Raw genomic sequence first — 26,791 nt, 5'->3', positions numbered from 1 at the left:
CCCAAGAACCCAGGAATGTTACCAAAGCCACTAGTTTCCCAGACTAGAGAGCTTGTCTAGGGAGTTAAAGTATGTTATAAGCCTGACATGGTGTTAGATTAAATGTGATGTCAAGTTCTACTTTGTGTTTAATTTTAGGTAAAATAGTAAAGAAGGGTAAGGGCCTTTGTGGCACATTGTTTTTATTTACTTTATTATTTTAAAAAATTTTTAAGTGGGGCGCCTGGGTGGCGCAGTCAGTTAAGCGTCCGACTTCAGCCAGGTCACGATCTCGCGGTCTGTGAGTTCGAGCCCTGCGTCAGGCTCTGGGCTGATGGCTCTGGGCTTATGGCTCGGAGCCTGGAGCCTGTTTCCGATTCTGTGTCTCCCTCTCTCTCTGCCCCTCCCCCGTTCATGCTCTGTCTCTCTCTGTCCCAAAAATAAATAAAAACGTTGAAAAAAAAATTTTAAAAAATAAAAAAATTTTAAGTAATATCTATACCCAACATGGAGCTTGACATGCTACCCACATGTCCATATAAGTATTTGATTTTGTGTCTGTAGGAACTAGTTAAGGTTTAAACAGCAATGAAACTACCTAAATTGCTAGTTTCATACTTGCTTACCAAAATGTATTGGATTGATAGCTATTGTGTGTTTTTAAAAGTTGATTAGCCATAGGGATGCCTGGCTGGCTCAGTTGGCAGAGCATGCAACTCATCATCTTGGGGTCATGAGTTCAAGCCCCACATTGGGCATAAAGCCTACCTTAAAAAAAAAAAAAGTTTATTAGAATATATCAAATAATCTATGACTATCTTTAAAGAAATAAATTAGCTAAATGGCCACTTTTTTTTAACTTAACTGGAAGATTGCAACTTGTAAGAAATGCATTACTTAAATTATTTTATGATTTCTTTAAACCATGTATATTTGAAGTTGTTTAGAAATTATCTGCGTATGTAGTTAATTTTGTTTCTTTCTTGAAAGCCAGTGTCACTTATTCAGTGATTCTTTAAAAAAAATTAATAGAAAACAGACATTTATCCTTTTATGGTTGTACTTTTATAATTCTCAATTACTATTGAGAACATGTCTCACTTTTATAATTCTAAGAGAAAAACTGTATTTTCTGAAGCATTTTGATAATTTTTGCACAGATACTTACAAGAAGATTAAGATTTCGGTTGGAACGTGCACCTGGTGAAACTGCATTGATAGACAGGACTGGCAGGATGTTGAAGATGGAACCCTTAGCTACAGTTGAATCTCTGGAACAGTATCTCTTAAAAATGGTGAGTTTTTGGCAAGGCCATGGTGAAATAGGCATTCTCTGCTGTGGTTTAATCTTTTAGAAAAGTAGTTAGGGAAATATGTGTGTAGATTTATGGTAATACAAGGTTTGACCTAGTAATTCCATTTTTTGGAGTCTGTTCTTTGTGTATGTGTGTGTGTGGGTGGGGGGAGAGACAGAGACAGAGACAGAGAATGAGAGAGAATCTTAAGGGGCTCACTCTCACAACTCTGGGATCTTCACTGAAGTGAAATCAAGTGTTGGATGCTCATCCAAATGAGCTACTGGGCACCCCTGGACTCTATTCTAAGAAAATAATCTTTGTATACTACAAATGGTTTCTTCGTAAAGATGTGTATTGGAGTCATTTTAGTGTCATTTGTCACTAAAATAGTGAACAAAACCTTGATGCTAGTCAAAAAGGAGTATCAGGTTTATAATTATTTCCATTTATTTGAATATTATGTAGCTATATAAAATGTATAAATATAATAACTGATAAGAAAAAATGTTATGGTACAGTATGATCAGATGTTTTTTACTCTATCAGTTGAAATAATGGACCAAAGAAGTAGTGTGTCATATGAATAGTGTGGGGTACTTTGGTTGTAGAAATTTGTATCTTTCTGGTTTTTCCCCCATATATTCTTTAATGAGTATTTGTTATAATAAAATAAATCACATTGAAGGAACAGGAAAAAGTGGGCAGTGCATTTGAAAATAGCCCTATTAAGGTGAGTGTCTCCTGTATTTTCTTTGGTGTAGGTAGCAAAGCAGTGGTATGATTTTGACCGATCTTCATTTGTTTTTGTTCGAAAATTAAGAGAAGGCCAAAATTTTATATTTCGGCACCAGCATGATTTTGATGAAAATGGAATCATTTACTGGATTGGGACAAATGCCAAGTAAGTCATGCTATTTAATGTAGAGTGAAAACATTCACCTGGTAAAAAAATTCTTGGTAGTAGAGTAAAATTATTAACTACTCTGAGTGTCTTTCAGTTTAAGGAATTTTTATCTTAGAGATTAAATTTAAGACTATCTCAGTTATGTTTTATGAAGAAAAAAATCTAAATTGTCAATTGTAGGATTTTTAAAAATTAATACAGTTTTATGTGGAAAACTAATATGAACAAAATACAGTTATTTTAGTAGTGTTAACTGCTTAATTTTTTTTATTTTATTTAGAACTGCATATGAATGGGTGAATCCAGCTGCTTACGGACTTGTAGTAGTAACATCATCAGAAGGAAGAAATCTACCTTATGGCCGCTTAGAAGACATACTAAGTCGTGATAATTCAGCTTTAAATTGCCACAGCAATGATGATAAGAATGCCTGGTTTGCCATAGATCTGGGTCTCTGGGTGATACCATCAGCATATACACTTCGTCATGCTCGTGGTTATGGAAGGTCTGCACTGAGAAATTGGGTTTTCCAGGTATCCAAAGATGGACAGAACTGGACTTCTTTGTATACCCATGTTGATGACTGCAGTCTCAATGAACCAGGGTTAGTTGAGGAGTCTTTGCAAATTGAAAAACTCAGTAAAGAGCTTTGTTTATTTTTATAACTGTATACCCTTAGAGCTCTCTTCTTTATGGAATATTGAAGCAAGATTTTTTTAAAAACATCACTTGATACTATAATTTAAATATTAAAACTTTGAAATAATAATTTTGCCAGAACTTTAGCAGCTTTAGATTAAATACAAGTAGAACATTGAGCCTATTTATTTAAAAAGGAATTGAAATATATGTGTATATATAGCACACTCATAAAAACAAAAAAATGGAATTAGTTTTTTACTAAACTCTTCATATGTATACATGATATATGTGTATGTTTTCCAAATTAACAGTAGCTATTGCTTGTTGTAGAATTGTGCCTGACTTATTTTCTTTTTTAAATTATGTCTCTTTTCCTAAATTTTATAGGTTGATCATATATTATTTTTTTAGTCTTTTTTTTTTTGAGAGTTTGGGGGTGGTCAGGGAAGGGCAGAGTGAGAGGGAGAGAGAAAAAGAGAGAGAAGCTCAAGCAGGCTCCATGTCCAGGACAGAGCCTAATGTGGGCCTTGATCTTACAGCTGTAACATCATGAAATCAAGAGTCAGATACTTAACTGAGCCACTTAGACGCCCTGATCGTATATTATTTTTTTGAAGGCAGAAAGTACTTCTAAAAATTTTAGTTCTAATAAGTTTTAATTTTGAGGAGAGTATAGGGCATGGAGTTAAATTAATTTCTGCATTTAATGTAGTATGGAAGGAACTCCTTATCTTTAGGATTAATGGATAATTTTTTCTTTTTTTTCTTTTGTTATTTATTTTTATTTTTTAATTTACATCCAAGTTAATTAGCATATATTTTCAAGCTTTAAATTTTCAAGCATATTTTCAAGCATTATAAAATTTTCAAGCATATTTGTTACTCATAAAATTTCTTCTTTCTTGGATTGTATTAATCATAAATCATTTAATGTTGTAAGTCATTAATAGTATACATTTAAACATACCATCTTTAACTTATGTTCTTGATGGCTGTTGTTCTCCTTTGCTTTCTTGCTTCTTGTGTAACAAACTGTAGACTGAATGTAGAAGTTGGTTTTTCAGTAGATCTCTATTATGTAAAAAATCTTCCCCATCTGTTTTAAAACATTACACCAGTTTTTCCCTAACACCTTCACAGGTCAACAGCAACCTGGCCTCTTGATCCACCAAAGGATGAGAAACAAGGGTGGCGACATGTGAGAATTAAACAGATGGGGAAGAATGCCAGTGGACAAACCCACTACCTGTCACTATCTGGATTCGAACTTTATGGCACTGTAAATGGAGTATGTGAAGACCAGCTAGGTAAAGAGATGTTAGCAGGTTTTTCACTTACTGGAACAATTTGATTTATAAAAAGTGACTTGTTTATAGTTCTCTAATTTCTATTTTATAGGAAAAGCAGCTAAGGAAGCAGAAGCTAATCTTAGAAGACAAAGACGTCTAGTACGCTCCCAGGTTCTGAAATACATGGTTCCAGGGGCACGTGTGATCAGAGGCCTTGATTGGAAATGGCGAGATCAGGATGGCAGCCCACAGGGAGAAGGTACCGTCACAGGAGAACTGCATAATGGTGAGTAGGTACTTAGCATTTGTAGTGTAAAAATGGAGTATTAAATAACAGAGTGTTTTTCTTTGGTTCATTTTGGGATAGTTTACACATTTTATGAATGTCCTGGCACTATGTAGAAGAACATTAAAAATGAAAAATCATTTACCTAGTATTAAGGGAAAATTTTATTTTCTGTTTTGATTTGGAACTTCTTGCTAATATTTTGAAGTGATTAATAAGCTAGTATAAGTTGAATATTCTAAAGACACATTTTCTGCATTTTTTTTGTCTATTATTTGTAAGTTTCCATAGATCTTTAATTGCTTACACTTGTTAGCCTGATGGGAATCAGGCAGTCATTTTTTTTATACTCAGTCATGTAGAAGAAAAAGTATTAACATCTTTAGTTACTGTTTTTCAATAAAGAATAGAATAAGAATTGTAGCCTCTTTGTTTATTAGTAGATTGTAAGATAACGTTCATAATGCTTCTCAGCCTACTAACATTTCTTTGGATTTTAAACTCTGATATTTTATAAGGTAAGGGTTGTTGTTTAAATCAAGTTGATTTAAAAAAATTTTTTTAACATTTATTTTTGAGAGAGAGAGCAAGCAAGCGAGCATGAGCCGGGGAGGAGCAGAGAAAGGAGGAGACACAGAATGTGAAGCAGGCTCCAGGCTCTGAGCTGTCAGCATAGCGCCTGATGCAGGGCTCGAACTTACGAACCCTAAGATCATGACCTGAGCTGAAGTCAGACGCTTAACTGACTGAGCCACCCAGGCGCCCCTAAATCAAGTTCATTTTAAACTTTTGATGCTGTGGATTTTATAGAAGTCCATATCCTGTTAATCAATTGCTTTTAACTCCCAGAAGCAACTCATAATGGCTAACTTTTTCCGTATAACTTAAAAGGCTGATTTATTAGCAGATAATTTGCTTAGCTAGTAATGTGTTCTTAAGAATTTTGCTTGGCATTAAAAACAAAAAGGAGTAAAATGTTTATATTCTTACACCAAATATTTAAAGAGCTATAATAAAGGTGACAGTGCTTAGGAGAGTGAATAAACATTTAATATCTTAATATACTCATGTTCCGTGTGCTCTGGGCATTTATTTACCTAAATAAACTCTTGATTTTTATTGTTTTTAAGGTTCTATTCCTTGAATTACCTTACTACCTAATGTATTTCTATATAGTGAACTCTAATTGCAAATCATTGCCATTTTAGCAGGGTTATGGTGAATGAACATATATGTAACTGCCAAAGTTCATAAAAACCAATAATAGTTGAGATGACATTAGTACCTTCAACCCAGAAACTAAAAAAAATTTTTTTAATGTTTTTTAAATTTATTATTGAGACAGAGCATGAACAGGGGAGGGGCAGAGAGAGAGGGAGATACAGAATCTGAAGAAGGCTCCAGGCTCTGAGCTGTCAGCACAGAGCCTGATGTGGCGCTCGAACTCACAGACTGTGAGATCATGACCTGAGCTGAAGTCGGACGCCCAGCCGACTGAGCCACCCAGGCGCCCCAACCCAGAAATTTTAAATGTTTTTTAGACATCTTAATAATACTCCGTTAATATTCCATTTCTCCTAAATTGTTTGGGCTTTTAAGTGTGTTAGCTAGTTGGGGCTATATGAATGCAGTTTATTTTTCTCATGCTGCAGTCAGCTGAAGCAGCTGTCTAGGAAAATGGGAATCTTAATTATAGAATTTAGTATGTAAGAAAAGCTTACTTTTGCTAATCTAATGTAGAGTTCAGAATTGTGGCCGACCAAAGTGGCCATTCTTATTAAGTCTCACATGAAAATTTTTATGTCAGAGAGAGTACTTAGCTTATAAATAAACCAGTGATTTCCTTTTCTTTCTTCTTTTTTTTTCTTTAAATTTTACTTTTAAGTAATCTCTACATCCAACATGGAGCTCAAACTCACAACCCCTAGATCAAGAGTCGTATTCTCTACCGACCGACTGAGCCAGCCAGGCACCCCTGAACCACCTGTTTCTAATATGGCTAGTTATCTTTTTTCCTGTCTTTCGGGCATAGTGGGAGCTCAGAGTTTTGTACCTATGCACTTATATGGATAGTATGTATGTGTCCTTTCTTGGTTCCCCTTAGATAGCAATTTAATTACACTCTCAATACTAATATAAATAGTTTACATTTAAAAATTATTTTCCGCATTATTATCAATTAAATCCTTCCTAAAGAATCTATGTGTCAGTGGGAATATCCATTTTTTTCATGTATTCCACAAATGTGAGAGTCCCTGCAATGTAAAGGTACTTTGTTGGACTTCAGATATACAATGGTCCCCAAAAAAGTATGATACCCTGCCTTCTGAATGAAACCGATAAACATACAATTACAGATCTTGATAATTGTTATGAAATAAATTGTCAGTATATTTTTAGACTGATTAATGCAATATAAATATTAATTTCATTTGGAATTGGGATACGTTTTTGAGCCTTTATTCACACTGTTCCATGTTGCAGAAGAGATAGTTGAGTGCTGGTTCTTCAGAAGTTACTTCAGCATATAGACTAAATGGAGACAATTGAAATCTCATCAGAACTAGGTGATGTAGATTTGGGGCAGGTAGTTTTCATCTCCTAGAACTCCTAAGCATATAATCCCCACAGATAATTCAGTATTACTTACTTCAGTATTACTTGTAAGTAAGTAATAGCGTGTCATCATAAATATACATGAACTTGTTATGTGTTGTGTGCACATGTGAACATGCATGGGGGTACCTGCATGTATGCATAAACTAATTTCAAACTTTATAAAGACTGGTTATATTTTTAAAAATACATATGTTTTTTGTGTTGTGTTTTTCCCTTGCAGTAGTTAGCTTATGACACTAAAATAAGATTGTAAAATTTTTATTATTTTCCTAATAGGCAATTTATTTTACTGCTTTTAGAAGTTACTGTTTTTTTTTTTAAAGAACAAGTATTGTTTACAAGTAAATATACATTGAATATCATGTATAATATGTATGAATAATGAACTATTCATTAGTTCTTTACACATTATTAGATTTAGCTTATAGGTTCTAATAAAAGAGCTTAGCATACTTTAAAATTTTTGTTTTCAGAATTTTCTGTGTGTATTTAAATTTTTTAAACTTAATCATAAGAAAACCAAGTAACCACTGAACTTTGAGAACACAATTGAAATGCTAACTTAGTGTTATTTGAGCTAGTGACCTAAAATTTATGCAGTGATATATGGATATTTTGTTTGCCAATTATTGGGATTTAGCCCAAACTTAAAAATTAATGGTGAGAACTTTTTTTCTGTAAAGAACATTTGACTACATAGTTCTATTTAGCAATTAAAAAACCTTTTTATTTAGATTTCATCTCTATTTAACTGACCTTGCAGTATTTCTTTCACCATTTGTGTCCATCTGTTTACGGTTTTTTAACAGTTCTTCCCCTTAAAAGATAGGCCCGTAGATGTAAACATGACCCTTACATTGTTTTCAGATATCAGCAGAGCAAGCAGTTCAGAAATGAGAGAAATAAAAGGAAGAGTTTAATTTTAGTTGGCAGACCTTAAATGACTGTAGAAATTCAGAGAAGTACAGCACTGATGAAAAGCTGATCCCATATTGTGGAGCTACTGTCTGACACGCTCCTATCTGCTTTCTGCTGGGTCTCACAAACTCCTGTCCCTTTCCAGGCTGGATTGATGTCACCTGGGATGCTGGTGGCTCAAACTCTTACCGTATGGGCGCAGAAGGAAAATTTGACCTCAAGCTTGCACCAGGGTACGACCCTGATACAGTGGCATCACCCAAACCTGTTTCATCCACTGTTTCAGGCACAACGCAATCATGGAGCAGCTTGGTGAAAAACAACTGTCCAGACAAGACATCTGCTGCTGCAGGCTCCTCAAGTAGAAAAGGAAGCAGCAGTTCTGTGTGTAGCGTGGCCAGTAGCAGCGACATCAGCTTGGGTTCGACCAAAACGGAACGGAGATCAGAAATTGTAATGGAACACAGTATAGTTTCAGGAGCTGATGTCCATGAACCAATTGTTGTTCTTTCATCTGCTGAAAACGTCCCTCAAACAGAAGTAGGGTCATCATCCAGTGCAAGCACCAGCACCTTAACCGCGGAAACGGGAAGTGAAAATGCTGAAAGAAAGTTAGGCCCTGATAGTTCTGTTCGCACTCCTGGGGAGTCTAGTGCAATATCCATGGGAATTGTTAGTGTTAGTTCTCCTGATGTTAGTTCAGTGTCTGAGTTAACTAATAAAGAAGCAGCTTCACAACGACCCCTTAGCTCTTCAGCAAGTAACAGACTGTCAGTAAGTTCTTTGTTGGCTGCTGGGGCCCCTATGAGCTCTAGTGCAAGTGTACCTAATCTGTCCTCAAGAGAAACATCTAGCTTGGAGAGTTTTGTAAGGAGAGTGGCAAACATAGCACGGACTAATGCCACGAACAACATGAATCTAAGCCGAAGCAGCAGTGATAACAACACTAATACTTTGGGGAGGAATGTGATGAGCACAGCAAGTAAGTGAGCTTTTCCTTATGGAACCCAATGGTTTTTCCACTCTGAGGGATTGCAAAGTAGGGTTTCTTGTTCAGTGGGTTCTGACTGCAGTCGTTAACTAGATCATTAACCGTGTTACATACAACCACGTCAAATTTAGCACTTTAGGAATATGGAGTTAAGTTCTATAGAATCGTGATCTCTTAAGAATTCAGATCAGGTATAATGAAGAACCTCGTAATCTGAAAGGATGAAACAATAACACACTTCTATTTTTCACTCTTCTATGATAAATTGTTAACTTCAGCTGCATGAGGAAATAGATGACTATTAAATTTTATCATAGTCAACTGAAATCAGAGCATCACACTGGTTTAACTTTTCCTTAGGTCCTAAATTGCTACTATCTTCTAAAAGTCCTTTAATTCTAATTTAAGCTAACTGGTCAAAATAATTCCTTTGGAAAACATGACTGGGAATTAATTCATTGCCTGTTTCCCTTTCTAAAAAAGCAAGGCTTAATTTCTTGGAAAATAACAGGGCTGTAAAAACAAGGACTTGTAGTTGGATTTCAGTTGGGTTCCCAAAGTTGTTGCTTTTCAGTCTTTTAATAATTAGTGTCTCATGATTTCATTCTTTTTTACTAAATATACAACCTAGTTTTTTCTAAGGTTTATGCAATCTCATCAGTGCTGATTTGCTTCATTTTTTATCTTTAGCTTCTCCTCTCATGGGGGCTCAGAGTTTCCCCAATTTGACGACTCCTGGTACCACATCAACAGTGACAATGTCAACATCCAGTGTGACTAGCAGCAGCAATGTAGCCACAGCAACAACAGTTTTATCAGTTGGTCAGTCCTTAAGTAATACTTTAACCACCAGTCTCACGTCAACCTCCAGTGAGAGTGACACAGGTCAGGAAGCAGAATATTCGTTATATGGTAAGTTATAGTTTAAAATATTTAGGTGTTTGTTTAGTGATGCTTTTACTATGTTTTCCTGCTGTTTTTTTTAAGTTTATTTTTTTATTTTGAGAGAGAGATAGAGTGTGGGAAGGGCCAAGAGGAAGGGAGAGAGAGAATCTCAAGCAGGCTTTACACTGTCAGCACACAGCCTGTTGTGGGGCTCGAACTCATGAACCATGAGATCATGACCTAGCCAAAACCAAGAGTCAGACAACCAACTGAGCCACCCAGACACCCCTCTGCTATGTTGTTTTAACGTTTGATTAGAAAGTAATAATTCTCTCTTCTTAAAGATATGGCATCTTCATGTATGATGAAAAAACTCAGTGCTATAAGGGACTATTAAATTATCTGATTATAAGCAGGTATCTAGGAACTTCTGTGGTCTCCTTTTTTTTTTTTTTTTTGGTCCACTAACAAAGTTTTATTGGGAGAATCATAATAACAAAGATAGTTGACACCTTTATCAGAGAAGAATAGAAGTGTAATAGATTAAAAGGCTTTGTAAAGTGATATTCTTTGTACACTATAATGTAAGAGGAAAAACACTCCCCCTGTGTGCCTCCTCTACTCTCAACACTTTCTGCTGCCACCGCTGATTACCAAATGTTTTCCCACATTGAGCAGTTTTCAGACACTATCTGGGGGGGTCATACAGTTTAACTCAAGTTACTCACTTCTGGCACTATTAACTACCTGGAGATAGTGTCAGATCCCACAGGTAAAAGCCTCAGCCCCATAACATTATCTCCCCACCCTTTCAGACACTAATTGCAAGGCCAGGTTGTTATCTGTGCTAAAGACTGGCTATAAATTGGAGGCTCTTCTGGCCCTCTCCTCCTGTTCAATTAATTTGCTAGAGCAGCTCACGGGACTCAGGAAAATATTTTATTTATTACAGGATTACCCCTTTTCTTATAAAAAGGATATAACTCCGGATCAGCCAGATGGAAGAGATGCATAGGGTGAGGTCAGGAAGGTCCCACGCACAGGCACATTTGTACTCTTGGTGTTTAGGGACACTACCAGCCTGGAAGCTCTCTGAGCCCCCCATTTTGGGTTTTGTTTGTTTGTTTGTTTTTTGAGGCTTCATGACTTAAGCACAGTGATTAAATTATTGGCCATTGGTGACTGAACTTTATACCTGGCTCTTCTGGTTTTCCCATAAAGGGATCATCTTTCCAGACAGTTCCTTTCACTTAGTACATTGTAAAATTATTTTCATATTGTTTGATGGATTTCTCCAGTGTTTGAAGTGGCTGCCATATATTCCACTGTTAGACTATGCAATTGTTATTTAATAAATTCTCCATTTTGGACCTTTAAATCACACCCTTTCATTACCATAAACATTGTTATGAATCCGCATCTTGAACTGTATTTTTGTATATTTCCTTAAGATACATTTTTAAAAGAAGTAATTGCTGAATTGCCTTTCAAAAAGGTTGCACTTCCGTCATTATTGTTTTGGAATATCTTTTACCATACATACATACATACATACATACATACATACATACATACATTCTTGATGCCAGTGCCTGTTCTATTTAAAAATTAAATTTGAGGGGCGCCTGGGTGGCTCAGTCGGTTGGGCGTCGACTTTGTCTCAGGTCATGATCTCGCGGTCCGTGAGTTCGAGCTCCGCGTCGGGCTCTGTGCTGACAGCTCGGAGCCTGGAGCCTGCTTCCAATTCTGTGTCTCCCTCTCTCTCTCTGGCCTTCCCCCACTCACGCTTTGTCTCACTCTCTCTCTCAGAAATAAACATTTAAAAATAAATAAATAAATAAAAAATAAAAATAAAATAAAAATAAAATTTGGTAATTTCAAATAAAAGAACATTTATATGAAGATACAGTTTAAGTACTCTTTTATATAAATCTTTTTTTTTTTCAAATTTTTATTTAAGTTCTAGTTAGTTAACATGGAGTGTGTAAATCTTATTTTCATGTGTGTTTGTTTTCCTCTGAATGTGTCCTCCCCTATTTCAAGCCAAGAATTGGATCTGATGTTCTCTGGTTTTAGGAAGATCATTACATTTCTCTGTATCTACCTTACCTATTAAATGTGTATATAGCAAAATTATGATGATGATTACACCAAAGTAATGTAAATTCATCGAATAAGCTATATTCTACTCTAGTTTTTCTCATGGCGCCCCTCTGCCCCTCCCTACTCATTGGTTACATGTTAACTTAATTGAAACGTTAATTGTTGATTATGTGAAACTTAAAAATGTTGTGGGTATGCTGGTGGTAAAGAATATTAAAAAAGTATTAGGGCTCCCATTTGCCTTTTGAAAATTAATGTTACATGATTATAAATTCCTTTTTTTACATTCCTAAAACTAGAAGATTTATCTTAAGGGTGCTTCTGTCAAGGATCAGGGTAACATTTGCCTTACAGAATAATTTTTATGTATGCAAACTTTTACCGTATTAGGTTTCGAGGAACATGATTCTGTGATATGGTCAAATCTATGAAATAAGGAGCTGTTTAAATAAGAAGATGAGTAAAAAAAAAAGCCGTTGGCTTCAGTGAATTATAACATGTGAGAGATAGAATTTCAGTCAGATTATGTTCCTTTGAAAATAAACCAAAAGTGGAATTGATTTTGTGTGTGTACTACCACATCACATTTATGAGGACCACTCCTAAATTGTAGGATGGTACCTTACATGGGTTAAGGGTAATATATTTCATCAAATTTAAGATGGCAATAGTTATAATTATTTTATGTCACTAAGGAGAAAATTTTGACAATTCAGCTGAGACTTGCCATTGCTTGTAAGACACATTCTGACTCCAGAATATGAAAATGTTAAAAAAATATGTGCCTTAGAAACTAATTGCTTATAGTATTGGGCCTCATTCTTCTACTAGCCTTCTAATAAAAGGTATTGGATTTCAGTCCTGTGTAATTATTAGACTTAAAAAATATGTATTTGGTTCAGAGGTTTGCAGATAGAAGATTCTACAAAGCAGTTATAAATTGTCTTCTTTTTTTTTTAACGTTTATTTATTTTTTTTGGGACAGAGAGAGACAGAGCTTGAACGGGGGAGGGGCAGAGAGAGAGGGAGACACAGAATCGGAAACAGGCTCCAGGCTCTGAGCCATCAGCCCAGAGCCCGACGCGGGGCTCGAACTCACGGACCGCGAGATCGTGACCTGGCTGAAGTCGGCCGCTTAACCGACTGCGCCACCCAGGCGCCCCTATAAATTGTCTTCTGAATGTTCTTTTGGAATATAGAGTGTGTCTTTTTATCCATAGAAGTTTGTTTTTTCTTTTGTATCCAGTAAAAACTTCTGTTTTAGCCTCATTATTACTTTTTCTTTTCATTTGTTGTGAAGAACAGCTCATCAGCATCTTCATTATGTGGGACCATGTTTATCTGATACAGTCTTCATTGGGGGTTGGGGGGAATATAGATAATAGGAAAGACAGTACATATGTTACTCCATAGTAGATAGGTAGTGTCCTTAAGCAGTTATGAACATCCCAGGTCTCTCAGATTAACTTTATTCTGTCTTTTCCTTCTTACAGTCTTTTACAGTTCCTATTTATTGATTATTATTTTTTAATGTTTATTTTTGAGAGAGACAGAGTGTGAGCGGGGAAGGGGCAGATAAAGAGGGAGACACACAACTTGAAGCAGGCTCCAGGCTCTGAGCTATCAGCACAGAGCCTGATATGGGGCTTGAACTCTAAGATGGCGAGATCATGACCTGAGCCAGAGTTGGACACTTAACCGACTGTACTGCCCAGGCACCCCAGTTCCTATTTATATATTCATTTGTTTGTTTTTTAAATGTCTGTCTCCCCTATAAATTCCGTGGGGGCTCGGACCAGGTCTGTTTTGTTCACAACTATGTATATCTGGTGCCTGTCACGGTTCTTAGAATAGAGTAGGTACTCAATAGAGATATTTCTTGAGAGTGAATGACTCCAAAGTGTTCTCTTTGCACCATGTTGTGCTTCCTGTGACTTATAAAGAGAATGGTGATAGGATTCTTATTTTTAAACCTAGCCCGTACTGCTGACCTTTTTTTATATTATGATTTTGTAGACTTGGATTTAGTTTATGGTCAAACTTTATCCTGTTGTTTTCTGCCATGCTTGTGACCAGTATTACTCATTTTGTCTTCGTGGTGGTAGAAGGGTGGCGTTGCTAAATGTGGTTTTTATACTTGTCTGTCTTGAATTTTACTTTTGTTTTGTAAAACCAATATGCAAAGTTACCTTATCATGCTTTGTTAATTGTGTTGACAGTAAGGTTGTTGATTTTCTTTTCCAGATTTCCTGGATAGCTGCCGTGCCAGTACTCTATTAGCTGAGCTAGATGATGATGAAGACTTGCCTGAGCCAGATGAGGAAGATGATGAGAATGAAGATGACAATCAGGAGGACCAAGAATACGAGGAGGTTATGGTAGAGAGAGTGTCTCCCATTCTCTTAACTAATATAAGATGTTAATAATTGGAATGAAGAGAGGAAAAGCAAAGTCCTGGTTAAACTGTGAAGCAAGGAAATAATGGCATGAGTATGAAAAACGTGGTTAATTAAGAAAAGCACTTTTAATCTGAGCATATCTCCCTTAAAAGAAAATGTATCGGTTATACAGTAAAACCTTCGTTTACAAGCATAACTCATTGCAGAAACATGCTTGTAATCCAAAGCACTTGCATATCAAAGCGAATTTCCCCATAAGAAATAATGGAAATTCAGATGATTTGTTCCACAACCCAAAAATATTCATATAAAAAATGATTACAATACTGTAATGTAATACAGAATAATAAAGAAAATAGAAAATAAGAAGGAAGATAAATTAACCTGCACTTACCTTTGAAAACCTTTGTGGCTGGTGTGAGGGAGACAAGGGAGAGGAGGGTTATTATGCAGGATGACTTTCACTATCACTAACGGAACTAACGGACTCACTGCTGTTGGCTCGATGGAATCTTTTTCTTTTTGTGCATCTTTTTTTTTTTTTTAATTTTTTTTTTTTTTTTTGCAACGTTTATTTATTTTTGGGACAGAGAGAGACAGAGCATGAACGGGGAAGGGGCAGAGAGAGAGGGAGACACAGAATCGGAAACAGGCTCCAGGCTCTGAGCCATCAGCCCAGAGCCCGACGTGGGGCTCGAACTCACGGACTGCGAGATCGTGACCTGGCTGAAGTCGGACGCTTAACCGACTGCGCCACCCAGGCGCCCCTCTTTTTGTGCATCTTTAACGAGGAAACTATCCAATGACACATGCTTTTGCCTCCTTTTGATGATTTCCCAAAATGTAACATTGCATTGTTGTTAAACAGATTCATTGCTCACATTGCTATAGCCTTATTCGGGTAGTGCTTTTCTACACAATTTTGCAATTTCCCACATTTTACACATTTCCCTAATCTTATTGAGATGAGGGATTTCTCTGCCTTTCTCTCCTCCTCATCTGTAGACCAGATGCAGATGTAAACTTCTTATGAAATCTTGCAGTTTCGGCCACTCGCTTACCTCGTTTGTACTTCTTGATGATTTCCTTCTTAATTTTGACTGTAATCATCTCCTTACTACCTTTCTTTTCAACCTTTTTCTGCAGGGGGGCCATGGTATGCACTTGCATGGATGTTGAGTACAGTATAGTATTAATAAACTCTTGTCATATACTCTATTTAATGTAACCGGCAATAAGGCAGCCGAGGAAAGGGTCTATATCTGCAGGCAGCCTGACCTAGAATGAAGCAAAGCATTCCTAAGCTTATGCTTGTATGGAAAAGCAAAGTACTGTCCATAGGTGCTTTGAAGTGACAACAAATACACTAGTGTCAGTTGTGCGTACCTTCCAACATTCTAAAAAATCACATTTCTGCCAAACACCGCGACCTGAGACCAAGCATCTGAGCATGGGAGATGATCATCTCCAATCCACAGTGAGAGAGAAGAACCATTGACTCAGTTGTGATCATGTGACATTTGGCATCATGTACTACTCATATGGCAAGACATTGCTTGCTTAGCAAATTAAAATTTATTAGAAATGTTGTTTTGCAGAACACTGGCAGAACAAGTTACTTGCAATCCAAGGTTTTACAGTATTTGGAAAATACTACAATGTCACATGCTGATGTTTTGACTGATTTAAAAGTGTAAAGAACTGCACTAATCCTAAACAATATAATTTTCATGGCTCTTCCACAATAATTATATTTTAGTACGTAGTATATTGCAGGCAGTATCCGTGTATTATTTTCATCAGTCCTTTTATCTACGAGGTAGAGCATAGAAAAAAAAAAAAGCATGTCCTAATTAGTTAGGTTAAGTACAAAAATGGGAACCCACACTTAGAAAGTTTGATCTAGACTCTTAATACTAACCACTATGATTGTCTTCAAACTGAACTTTTGCCTGCAAATACCCTTTATTATAACTTGTATATTTTTTATTTCTCTTTATAAAATTTTAGTAGATTTTTAAAAATTTCATAAAGTTGGGTGTTAATGGGGTGAAAAACTCTCAAGAAATGCTTTTAGTATATATTACTTAAAAACAGATTACAATAGCATATTTCTTGTGAAGGTTAGTATACAATGTAAGTTGAATATAAAGCATTCAATTTTCTGAAGATGGCTAATGAATATGAAGTGTTTTAAAGATAGTTTTTTTTTTAAATTCTTTTTTTAACGTTTATTTATTTTTGAGACAGAGAGACAGAGCATGAACGGGGGAAGGGCAGAGAGAGAGGGAGACACAGAATCAGAAGCAGGCTCCAGGCTCTGAGCCATCAGCCCAGAGCCCGACGCGGGGCTCGAACTCATGGACCGCGAGATCATGACCTGAGCCGAAGTCGGACACTTAACCGACTGAGCCACCCAGGCACCCCAAGATAGTTTTGATAATAGGGGCTGATAGTTTGAGGTTAAGTCTGAATGGGGATATATATAGGTGTTAAATAATTAGACATGTCTGTTCACATTTTCTTATTTCAGATTCTGAGACGTCCATCCCTACAGCGTCGAGCTGGCTCCCGCTCTGATGTAACACACCATGCTGTCACCTCGCAGCTGCCACAAGTCCCTGCTGGAGCAGGGAGCCGACCTATTGGGGAGCAGGTAATATCTTAATGGTTATCTTCCCTTCAGTGTATTTGTCTTCCTTTCAGAGCAAGGCATCAACCAAAATGTCTAGAAAAATATATGGAGATTGGGGTGGGGGTTAAGAAGCTAGCTACCAGATAGAATTAGCAAAAAGAAATTTCCCTTACTGCTTTGGTTCTGTTTTCTAGATAGAGTCCATGGTTGCTCTGGCATAATGCATAAAAGAGTTTCTTGTTTGAAAACCCTTCATTTTGACCCTTGGGTAGCAGTGAACATATATTAAAATGATTAACTGTTATAATCTAAGATTTATAGTTTTCAGTAGTAGAGATAATATTAGTCTATTAGCTAAACATTTATTGATCATTAGTTAAGTCCTAGGCACTGTTTTCAATACTTTAAGTGTATTAACTAATTAAAACCTTTTAACAACTTTTTGAGGGTTCTTTTTTTTTTTTTTTTTAATTTTTTTTTTCAACGTTTATTTATTTTTGGGATAGAGAGAGACAGAGCATGAACGGGGGAGGCGCAGAGAGAGAGGGAGACACAGTATGGGAAACAGGCTCCAGGTTCTGAGCCATCAGCCCAGAGCCTGACGCGGGGCTCGAACTCACGGACCGCGAGATCGTGACCTGGCTGAAGTCGGACGCTTAACCGACTGCGCCACCCAGGCGCCCCTGTCCCGTCATTATTTAAAGCAACTTCCTAGCATTATATTTTGTATATAATTCAGTATGTAATAAAATTTTCATTTTTTAAAAAGCAACTTATTTAAAAATAATAAGTTCACAGATTCACAGGAAATTGCACAGATACTAGGGCAGTCTTGTGCCCTTTGCCCAATTTCTTCCAGTGGTTACATCGTACCTAATTAGAGTATAATATCAAAATCAGGAAATTGATATTGGTGCAATGTATGTATGTGGTTCTTTATCATTTTATCATGTGTAGTTCTGTGTAACCACCACTAAGGCAACTTACTTTTTGGTAAGCTTAAATCATTAAGAAATGTATGTGCCTATACATGTTTATATTGGCTCATTGTGTGTTTAAGAAATACAGCTAAATAAGGAAGTGTAATGCCTATAGAGAAGTATTTATTATACACCTTATTTTAAAGATAGCACATTGGGGCACCTGGGTGGCTCAGTCGATTAAACATCCGGCTCTTTGATTTCAGCTCAGGTAATCTCAGGGTTCGTGAATTTGAGCCCCATGTTGGCTCTGTGCTGACAGCTGGAGCCTGGTTGGGATTCTCTCTCTCCCTCTCTGACTGCCCCTACCCTGCTCACTTGCACACACACTCTCTCTCCCTAAATAAATAAATCAACTTAAAAAAAGAAATAGATAGCTTTTGTAATAATGACTTTTGTAATAATGAAAAGTTTTATCTTGTTTGTCTGTATGTGGAATTTTATTTTAATAGGAAGAAGAAGAGTATGAAACTAAAGGAGGACGTCGGAGAACATGGGATGATGATTATGTGCTTAAGCGGCAGTTTTCTGCTTTGGTTCCTGCTTTTGATCCTAGACCTGGTCGGACTAATGTCCAACAAACAACTGATCTAGAGATTCCGCCCCCAGGTACTGTGTATTTTAGTTTTTGTGATTTAAATTTAATAGATACCAAAGAAGGTAGTTATATCTAATCAGGAAAAGTAAGTGGCTATTTATATGTGCAGGTTGATAAGTAAAAGTTTGCAGGAAAAAAACTGTATATCAGCCACAAGTCCTTAAAAATGAGATTATTTTTAAAGGAGCAAATTACAGTATATTTAAAGCACTTTGTTTTGTATTTGTGTAATTTTTAAAGGAAGGCTCACTTAAAGGTGGATTGTTTATATCCTGTATTCCACTAGATCTGAACTGCTATGAACTATTCCTGTTCAGATTTTATTTTGAAAAGTTGTATGGGGCGCCTCAGTTGATTAAGCATCTGACTTTAGCTCAGGTCATGATCTTGTGGTTTGGGCTTTGTTTGCACTGACCCTATGGAGCTTGCTTGGGATTCTCTCTCTCCCTTTGTCTCTGCTCCTCCTCTGCTCTATTTCTCTTTAAAGCAAAAAAGAAAAAGAAAAAGAAATGTTGTATAGTGGTTTCATTTATGGTTTCTGGAGTTATTCATCCTGGTAACTCTCTCTCTTACAAGTCTATTTTGGTTGTGGTAGGCATACTTATGATCCCCCAAAGGCATGTAGGTCCTAACCTCCAGAATATATGAATAGGTAATATTAACCTGACAAAAGTAACTTTGCAGATGAGATAGGAGAATTATCCTGGATTATCTGGGTAGGTCCAGTGTAATGACTAGGGTCCACATAAGAGGAATACAGGAAGGTCTGAGACAGAGAAAGAGATTAGACAACAGGAAGCTGAGATAAGAGTGATGAGGGGCCATGAACTATGGAATATGGGCAGCCTCTAGATGCTAGGAAAGGGAAAGAAACAGATTCTTTCTTGGAGCTTCCAAAAAGGAACAAAGCCTTGCCAACCCATTTTAGATTTCTGACTTCTAGAACTAGTTGTTTCAAACCACCTGGTTGATGGTAATTTGTCACAACAACAATAGGAAGCTAATATACTGAGCATATCATCAGTGTAAGCCTGAATTTTCTCACCTCTTAAGTGTAGAAAATAATAGTTTCTGTTTGACAAGGTAATTAAAAGATTTAAATGAGGCAAAACATATAAGGTTATTAGCATGACAGTTGGTGTGTGCTTCAATAAACGTCAGTATTGTACTCAGTATATTATCCTTAAGGAAGACTTAAATGTTGATTAAGTATAGAATGTATTCTTTACATGATAGAATGATACCTGTGTTAAATATGGAAGTAAATATGCTTCGTAGTATAATGTTTTATGGTGAGGATGTGTATAGACTGAATCAAGATATTCCAAGATCCCTTCAAAAAAGAAAAACCTATGCTAGGGAATATAAATTCCTACAATATACATTTCTACAAATTTTCTGTAGAGCTCTTTGGCAATATATTTCATATTGTTATTACTAAAAGTCTATACCAAAGAAATACTGGTTCTGTACCCAGATTTATATATACTGATGACTGTAGAAGTATTATTTATATTGTCAGAAAATTAGAAATTACCTTTATTATGTATAATAACAGGGATATGGTTCAGTTAAGGTATAATGGTATGAATGCCATGCAATGAATAAAGTAATACTTTAAAAGACTCTATCATGATATGAGGAAAAAATTCCTGAACTAATAAAAAAAGATTGCACCACCAAATACACTATGAACCTGTATGTGGGTGTGGGTGTGGGTGTTTACCTCACAATCCACTCATTGAACATGAGCAGGTCATTGACCAGAGTATGTGGTTTTCTCAGTAGGTGGTTTTTTTCTCGATGTAGAATTATGAATAATTTTAGTTTTCTCATTTATAAGAATAAAATGTTTCTGAAATCATACAGTTAGCATGTGTTTTCTTTTTTTTTAATTTAAATGAAAAATTTTTTTAGTATTATTTTTTTTTAATTTACATCCAAATTAGTTAGCATATAGTGCAACAATAATTTCAGGAATAGATTCCTTAATGCCCCTTACACATTTAGCCCATACCCCCTCCACAACCCCTCCAGCAACCCTCTGTTTTTTCTCCATATTTAAGAGTCTCTTATGTTTTGTTCCCCTTCTTGTTTTTATATTATTTTTGCTTCCCTTCCCTTATGTTCATCTGTTCTGTGTCTTAAAGTCCTCATACGAGTGAAGTCATAGGATATTTTTCTTTCTCTGACTAATTTCACTTAGCATAATACCCTCTAGTTCCATCCATGTAATTGCAAATGACAAGATTTCATACTTTCTTTTTGATTGCCGAGTAATACTCCATTGTATATATATACCACATCTTTATCCATTCATCCATCGATGACATTTGGGCTCTTTCCATACTTTGGCTTTGTTGATAGTGGCATGTGTTTTCTTGTAATAATGAGAGATCCCTATCCTATGTATAAATGCAGCTTTAGTGCCATCTTTAAGTAACCTAGGTTGATTGTTTTCATTTCTAAAAAACGAAAATGTTGATGCCAGGAGAGTCCTAAGTAGTTGTTGTCTTTAGCTAATAAATGGCAGAAGAGTTTAGATACCATGTAGCTTTGTCTCCCAGTGCAGTGTTCTTTCTGGACTGTTTGTTTTAGTGTAATTTTTTTGATGTCTTATTTTTAGGAACACCTCATTCAGAGCTCTTGGAAGAAGTTGAATGTACTCCATCACCTCGATTAGCCCTCACTTTGAAAGTAACAGGTCTTGGAACAACTCGTGAAGTTGAATTACCACTCACTAATTTCAGATCAACTATTTTTTACTATGTACAAAAATTGCTTCAGTTGTCCTGTAATGGCAATGTGAAATCAGATAAACTTAGGCGTATTTGGGAGCCAACATACACGTAAGAGATTTTCACGTAATGTTTTAAGTAAATATTTTCATGGTACATGAGCCAAGAAGCATTGTAGTTCTGTATTTTTTCCTGTAGAAACAAAATGGTACTTGTTCTCTTGGTTTACAGCAGCAGACAAGAGTGTTTCTGACACATGATGTAGAATGGTTTAAGGTTTCAACTGGTTTAATTAGAAATAAACTAGACTAATATCTTATGTAATAATTGTTGAGCTCTTTGGGATTGTGTATGAAGTACTAAATATTTTCTATTTGTTATTTGTTTTGGGGTTTGCAAGTTTAAATCTACCTCTCTTTGTTCATTCATTCGTTGAACAAGTAATGAATAATGAACTTCGGCACATTTAATATTTTGGTGCCTCATTTATTAATCTGTAAAATGAGAGTAGCTGTGAGGAATCAATGAATTAATATACATAAAGTGTTTTCAATATTGTCTGGGTGCTCAGTATTCCCTATAATGATTATTTATATAATATAGTTTAATATAATTTAATAATACTTAACAATCATCCTTATGTAAACTTATTTTTCTGATGTTTTGTTAACATCATTGATAATTTTATATAATGTCTAATAAAGTGATGTAGATCCTTTTGAGAGAGTACACAAGGCTGTCAGGGTATTTCCCCCACCCTGTTCAATTTTTACTAAAGTTTCAAATTTGATCTTCACTGCCTGTGTGAATATAAGTGCTCCTGGTCCATGTTATTCCTATCCTCTTTTTCTGTCTTGACCCAGAAGCAAACCATTTCTCATCTCTTTTTATTTTTACAACAGTATATGAAAGTTATAACATGACATAATGTATTACTTCATACCTTTAAAAGTTCTAGGTTTGATGTATGCGTTCTTTGCAATTCTGCTAAGTTTGTAAATAGTAGCTCTTTTTCAGAAACATGATTTCTGCTACTTTCCCCCATGTTTGACACATTTATTTTCATAAATTCTCCCTGAGTTTAATGTTTAAACATACAGCTAATGAATGACATCGTTCATATATCTTTTAAAGAATTGAAGCCTTATTGGAAATAACCACAAATCATTTGATTTATGAATTAATGTGAAAAATATCTTCATGTTTAGAATCATGTACAGAGAAATGAAGGATTCTGACAAAGAGAAAGAAAATGGAAAAATGGTAAGTTATATTAAATGGGTCTTCTTGGCTACTTAGTGAAAAAAGGGAAAAATAAAGAAAAACTGATACTTTTAATTGAACATTTGAGGGGAAAAAATTACTAACATGGAATTCTTTAGATGAGGTTAAATGCATGATTTTAAAGCTACCTTATGTAATGCATGTGAAATAGCATAGACTTTTAATCAGGAAAGGCCAACATTTGGTTTTTCCTATTGTAGGGTTGTTGGTCTATAGAGCATGTGGAACAGTACCTTGGCACTGATGAATTACCAAAGAATGACTTGATAACCTACCTGCAGAAGAATGCAGACGCCGCTTTCCTGCGCCACTGGAAATTAACTGGCACTAATAAAAGTATTAGGAAAAACAGAAATTGTTCTCAGCTCATAGCTGCATATAAGGTATATATTGGCTTCAAAACACAATTGGGAATGGCTTTGTGCTTTGTTTGCAGCTTTTTAAGATTCTTAAGAAAAAGGTTCATTGGGACATGTTTGAAAAAATGAGGTTGAATTAATGTTGTTAATATGCCAAGTACTAAAATTTCAAATATGATTTGTGATATTGGATCTAAGTACATGGTTTTAACTATAGCTTACAGTGGTTATAGTTTATTCGGGAGCTCTAATGGTTTAGAACACATTGATTTTCAATTTGGGTAATAGTGTTTTTATTTAAAAAGAAGGCAATTCTTTGAAAAATTTCAGCATTTTCAAATACTAATAGTATGATATATTGCTTTTCTTGAAAATGTGATTAATGGCTAGTTTGCTAATTTTTTCTTTAGGATTTTTGTGAGCATGGAACAAAGTCTGGATTAAACCAGGGGGCCATTTCTACCCTTCAGAGTAGTGATATTCTTAATTTGACGAAAGAACAACCTCAGGCCAAAGCCGGTAATGGTCAGAATTCTTGTGGAGTGGAAGATGTCCTTCAGCTGCTGCGTATTCTGTATATAGTTGCAAGTGACCCTTATTCAAGGATATCCCAAGAAGGTCCGTAAGAATCCTTGTTTCATTTCTATGGCATTTTAAAAAGGAAGTCAGTTTATATTTCTATTAATTTTATTACTTTTACAGAAGGTGATGAGCAGCCCCAGTTTACTTTTCCACCAGATGAATTCACTAGCAAAAAAATCACAACAAAAATTTTGCAGCAGATTGAGGTAATAAACTCAGTCGAACTCTTCAGTCTGTAACCTTTGGACTTTCAAGTACTCTCTCTTACTTTTCTACCTTCCACCATCTCTACTGTTTCTCTGATTCAGTGATTTAGACCATATGGTCTGCTGCATTAATTTCTTCGTTAATTACTTTTAAGAACTCCTTTTTGTCTTTGTAAATAATTGGCTTAAGACATTGTTTTTTGTTAATTTACAGGAACCATTGGCATTGGCAAGTGGGGCTCTGCCAGACTGGTGTGAACAGTTAACCAGCAAGTGTCCTTTTCTAATACCATTTGAAACTAGACAGCTTTATTTCACATGTACAGCATTTGGTGCATCAAGGTAGGAAATGTGTCCTTTAATATTTTTTTAATGTCAAATAAGCTCAAAATGTGCAAGTATACTTTATGTCAGGACTGATGGAAGGAATATATTATCTTGTTTTCTTATAAAGAGTTATCAATATTGAAACACGTTTTGGTTTCCAGTTGGATATGTACTCTCTTACAGTTGACCTTTGAACAATGTGGGGTTAGGGACGCCAACCCCTCTGCACTGTTGAAAATCATATTTAAAAAAGTATAACTTTTGACTTCTCCTATTGACCAGAAGTCTTACTGATGACAAACAGTTAACATGTATTTTAAGTTTTCTTTATTTGTCTGTTTATTTGGAGTGTGAGCGAGAGAGGTAGGGGCAGAGAGAGAGAGAGATTGAGAGAGAGAATCCCAAGCAGGCTGTATGCTGTCAGCAGAGAGCCCAACGCAGGACATGATCACACAAACTGTGAGATCGTGACCTGACTCAAATCAGGAGTCACCTCAGGGTGCCTGAACCACCTGGGCACACCTACACTGTATTCTTAGGAACAAGTAAGCTAGGGAAAATAATATGTTTTATTTCATTTTTTATTAAAAAAATTTTTTTAACATTTATTTTTGAGAGAGAGAGCGTGAGTGGGGAAGGGGCAGAGAGAGAGGGAGAGGCAGAATCTGAAGCAGGTTCCAAGCTCTGAGCTGTCAGCACAGAGTCCAATGCTGGGTTTCAAACTCAAGAACCATGATCTCATTCATGGAGTCTGACGCTTAACCGACTGAGCCACCAGGTCCCAAATCATAAGGAAGAAAAGTGTGTAGTCCTGTTATTTATTTAAAAAAAAAAAAAAAAAAAAATTCCACGTATAAGTGGACCCATGCAGTTCAAGCCTATGTTACTCAAGGATCAGATGTATTGTGTTTTCCATCAGCATTTACAATACAGTTTACTAAGTAGCTTACATAAATTATCTCAGGAATACCAAATTAAATGCTTATGAATACCTTTGATAACATGGAAAGGTTCCTTCCTTCTGGCCATCATTTTTTTCTTACAGTCTTCAAACATACTACATAATTTTATACTTATTTTTTTCTGTCTGCTTCCACTAGATGAAAGTTTGATGAGGGCAGGAATTTCTGGCAGTTTTTGTTCACTGATCTAGCTGCAGTTCCTAAAGCAGTATGTACAGCACATTGGAGGTATTCAGTAATATTTTTTGAATGATTGAGTACCCAGAATACTTTCGAAGTAGATGTAAGTAGAAAAGTTATAATTTAAAATGGAGCAGTATAATGATAGTTACACTATTTACAAATCATTTGTACATATGAGATCATAGCCCTGTGGTCATAAGTGGCATTGGTTATGGTTTCTGTTTTATAGATGAGGAAACTGATTCTCAGAGTTTATAGCTGATTGGCTTGAGATTAACAACAAATTATAGCACACATGAGAGCAAATCTTTCATTTTCTTCCTTCTAGTTCAAGATTCTCCTACCCTCTAGGGTGGGTTAGCTCTGTATTGTCCAAAAGAAAGTATTTTTTTATTTTTTAAAAATTTTACTTTAAGTAACCTCCACACCCAATATGGGGCTCGAACTTAACAACCCCAGGATCAAGAGTTGCACACTCTACCAACTGAGCTAGCCGGGTATCCCCAAAAGAAAATACTTTAAAATCAGTAGCATTTTTCAGTTTGTATCACAGTAATAAATAATTAAGTCAGCTTAACCATTTTATAGTTTCTCTGATAGTTAAGAAATCATTTGCTTGTATTTTTGTGTATTATAAGTTTGTCTATTTTTTTAATTGAAGTTGACACACCATATTACATTAATTGAAGGTGTACAACCATGATTCAGCAACTCTGTACATTATGTTGTGCTCACCAGGGTAGCAACCATCTGTCCACCATACAATGCTATTACAGTACTATGGACTGTATTCCCTATGCTATTCCTTTAATCCCCAGTTTGTGTGTATTTTTATGTGTTCTGTGTGGTTTGGACCAGAGACCTTTATTTTAATTACTCAGGTAAAGAGGAAAAATGCAGGCCCAAGTACTTCCTCAATTTGTTTAAGGAAAATAATAAAAGAGCTTTATATGTTTTAACTCAGAGAGGAAATAATAATTGATACAATAAAAAGTTTACTGTATTTTCTCACCTAATAAAATACAACTTAAAATTCTTATCTTGGAATTATGTTGCTGGTTTAGTAGTACATTCAAACTATTACTGAACGTTACAGCTACATGAGTATTTTTCTATTTCAGAGCAATAGTGTGGTTACAAAACCGACGTGAAGCCACCGTGGAAAGAACAAGGACCACCAGTAGTGTAAGGCGAGATGATCCTGGGGAGTTTCGAGTGGGTCGTCTCAAGCATGAAAGAGTAAAAGTTCCACGTGGTGAATCTCTGATGGAATGGGCTGAGAATGTCATGCAAATACATGCAGATCGGAAATCCGTTCTTGAGGTACCGCACATAGAATTTCTTTTAGTATGCAGGAATGACAGAGAACCAGCCAACCTGTTTGTTCCACAGCATGCAAACTGCATTAGATAGAAACGGGAAAGGATTTCTCTGCCCTCTGTGTAAGGCCTTTCCCTCTCATAGAACATCTTTTGAAATAGGATGTCAGCTCACCTCCTTAAAGGTTAGGATCTTTTGATTTGATGAGTAGCAAAGAGTATCTTCCCTCTTGGGGTAGGAGAATGCTTGGTCTTTTTGAAGGATACTTCTCATTTCTTAATGAAGCAAATGAGAAGGATACTTC

General features: G+C 35.9%; 1 protein-coding gene across 6 annotated transcripts in view; it reads left to right on the top strand.

Annotated features, from left to right (window-relative positions):
* HECTD1 (HECT domain E3 ubiquitin protein ligase 1) overlaps positions 1-26,791 on the top strand; it is a 93,717-nt gene that overhangs the window by 56,614 nt on the left and 10,312 nt on the right. For 2 of the 6 annotated variants that reach the window (XM_040476859.1, XM_040476860.1), the window contains exons 20-36: positions 1,140-1,274; positions 2,039-2,178; positions 2,462-2,785; positions 3,964-4,130; positions 4,222-4,398; positions 8,081-8,917; positions 9,617-9,838; positions 14,159-14,292; positions 16,847-16,969; positions 18,381-18,537; positions 21,153-21,375; positions 22,473-22,527; positions 22,749-22,931; positions 23,318-23,525; positions 23,610-23,695; positions 23,910-24,037; positions 26,289-26,490. In XM_040476859.1, coding sequence (XP_040332793.1) covers positions 1,140-1,274; positions 2,039-2,178; positions 2,462-2,785; positions 3,964-4,130; positions 4,222-4,398; positions 8,081-8,917; positions 9,617-9,838; positions 14,159-14,292; positions 16,847-16,969; positions 18,381-18,537; positions 21,153-21,375; positions 22,473-22,527; positions 22,749-22,931; positions 23,318-23,525; positions 23,610-23,695; positions 23,910-24,037; positions 26,289-26,490 — 3,501 coding nt within the window. The remainder of the gene's footprint in view (positions 1-1,139; positions 1,275-2,038; positions 2,179-2,461; positions 2,786-3,963; positions 4,131-4,221; positions 4,399-8,080; positions 8,918-9,616; positions 9,839-14,158; positions 14,293-16,846; positions 16,970-18,380; positions 18,538-21,152; positions 21,376-22,472; positions 22,528-22,748; positions 22,932-23,317; positions 23,526-23,609; positions 23,696-23,909; positions 24,038-26,288; positions 26,491-26,791) is intronic. The other 4 variants (XM_040476861.1, XM_040476862.1, XM_040476863.1 and 1 more) reach the window with 4 other exon arrangements.

Source organism: Herpailurus yagouaroundi, unplaced genomic scaffold, assembly GCF_014898765.1.
Source record: "Herpailurus yagouaroundi ecotype Mexico unplaced genomic scaffold, PumYag 141, whole genome shotgun sequence".
NCBI classification, from domain to species: Eukaryota; Metazoa; Chordata; class Mammalia; order Carnivora; family Felidae; genus Herpailurus; species Herpailurus yagouaroundi.
This window is presented reverse-complemented; position numbering and strand designations above follow the sequence as displayed.